Source organism: Wasmannia auropunctata, unplaced genomic scaffold, assembly GCF_000956235.1.
Source record: "Wasmannia auropunctata unplaced genomic scaffold, wasmannia.A_1.0 LD316340.1, whole genome shotgun sequence".
NCBI lineage: Eukaryota > Metazoa > Arthropoda > Insecta > Hymenoptera > Formicidae > Wasmannia > Wasmannia auropunctata.
Window position 1 is genome coordinate 1 of NW_012046550.1, and position 1321 is coordinate 1321.

At 30.4% G+C, this 1321-nt stretch overlaps 1 protein-coding gene across 1 annotated transcript; it reads right to left on the reverse strand.

Annotated features, from left to right (window-relative positions):
- Positions 1-84: 84 nt before the first annotated feature.
- Positions 85-1314, reverse strand: LOC105460752 (fatty acid synthase-like; the record flags this gene model as incomplete). Its single annotated transcript, XM_011707251.1, has 2 exons — positions 1064-1314; positions 85-329 (listed from the first exon to the last, which is right to left on the reverse strand). Coding segments are annotated over exons 1-2 (353 nt in total), but the record flags the coding sequence as incomplete, so codon positions are not given.
- Positions 1315-1321: the final 7 nt, after the last annotated feature.

The window sequence follows — 1321 nt, forward strand, 5'->3', positions numbered from 1 at the left end:
GCTATACAACTAGGAGGAATATCTTTAATTAAATTTAAATTCTATGATGTTACACATTATTGTAATTTTTGGAACATTATTTACTCTGTATCACGAAGTCCCATTACACGTTGGCCCTTGGCATCGAATCCCACGTATTCCATTCCTAATGGTGTATATTCAAACAACCGCCCAAGCGAAATCGCTCGATTTGATACGAATCTGCTAGTAGCAAGCATTACATCTTTGAAATTAAGTGATGAATAAACCACATATACTAAATCTTCACCGCAAGACTCGACAGACAGACTGTTTTCTATCCAAGAGAATGTGCTTATATCACCATGAACCTACAGAAACTCAACAATTTTATATAATGATATGACACATGTAAAACTAAATTTTTAAAGAAAACATCTTCATAAAATGTAAAACACAAATAAAGTATATACGTAAATTTAATCAATGTTCAAACTAAAATGAAAAAAATGCCAACACGGTCAAAGCAAGTTTTGGTATTTTAACAATATTTTTATATGAATTTTATAATTTCTAGTTTAAGCAAACTGCGCGCCAAACATTTGTCGGTCTTATGACACAACTCTAAATTGAATCCAAAGAACGTAATATCAAAAAAATTGACAAAGTAATTTGATACCAATGAGCATCTGTTGAATCCTGGAAATTAACTTAATACGAAAAATATTATATTATATTGGTTATATATTATTTTCTTGCAATAAGTTATTTTTCATGATTTAAAGTATTTAAATATGCTTGTTAGCATCAAATTGATATACTTGATATTACTCAAATTGATATTACTTTGTCAATTTAATTGCGATATTACGTCCTCTATATTTAATTTAGAAGCATGTTTTCTGGATTTAATTTAAAAGTATGATCGACTAATATTTGGCGCGCCAGTTTGGTTAAACTGGAAACTTATAAGACTTACATATAAATATTATTAATTCACCAATATTTGCTTTTACTGTGTTAACATTTTCCCATTTACAAAACACATAATATTATACATTCCACATTAATAGATTATCGATATGATTAGAAAAGATTTGTTTACCGTTTGGCAGACTTGAGCGGTAGATACAAGCTTGGTTTCCGGGTGTGGTAATCTTAAATGTTTATAGGACCCCCAGATTTTATTAGATCGCAATACGTTAATGGTCATATCTTTTTGTAGTTGCTCTAAATAAAAAGAATCTTGTAGAGAAAATTTAGGAGCCTCCTTATCTTGAATAAGCACACCCCTAACAAGTTCTCCGGCCGGTTCTTTTCTCAAGCAATTCACAAAACCCAACAAACCGCACTCAAAATCTCT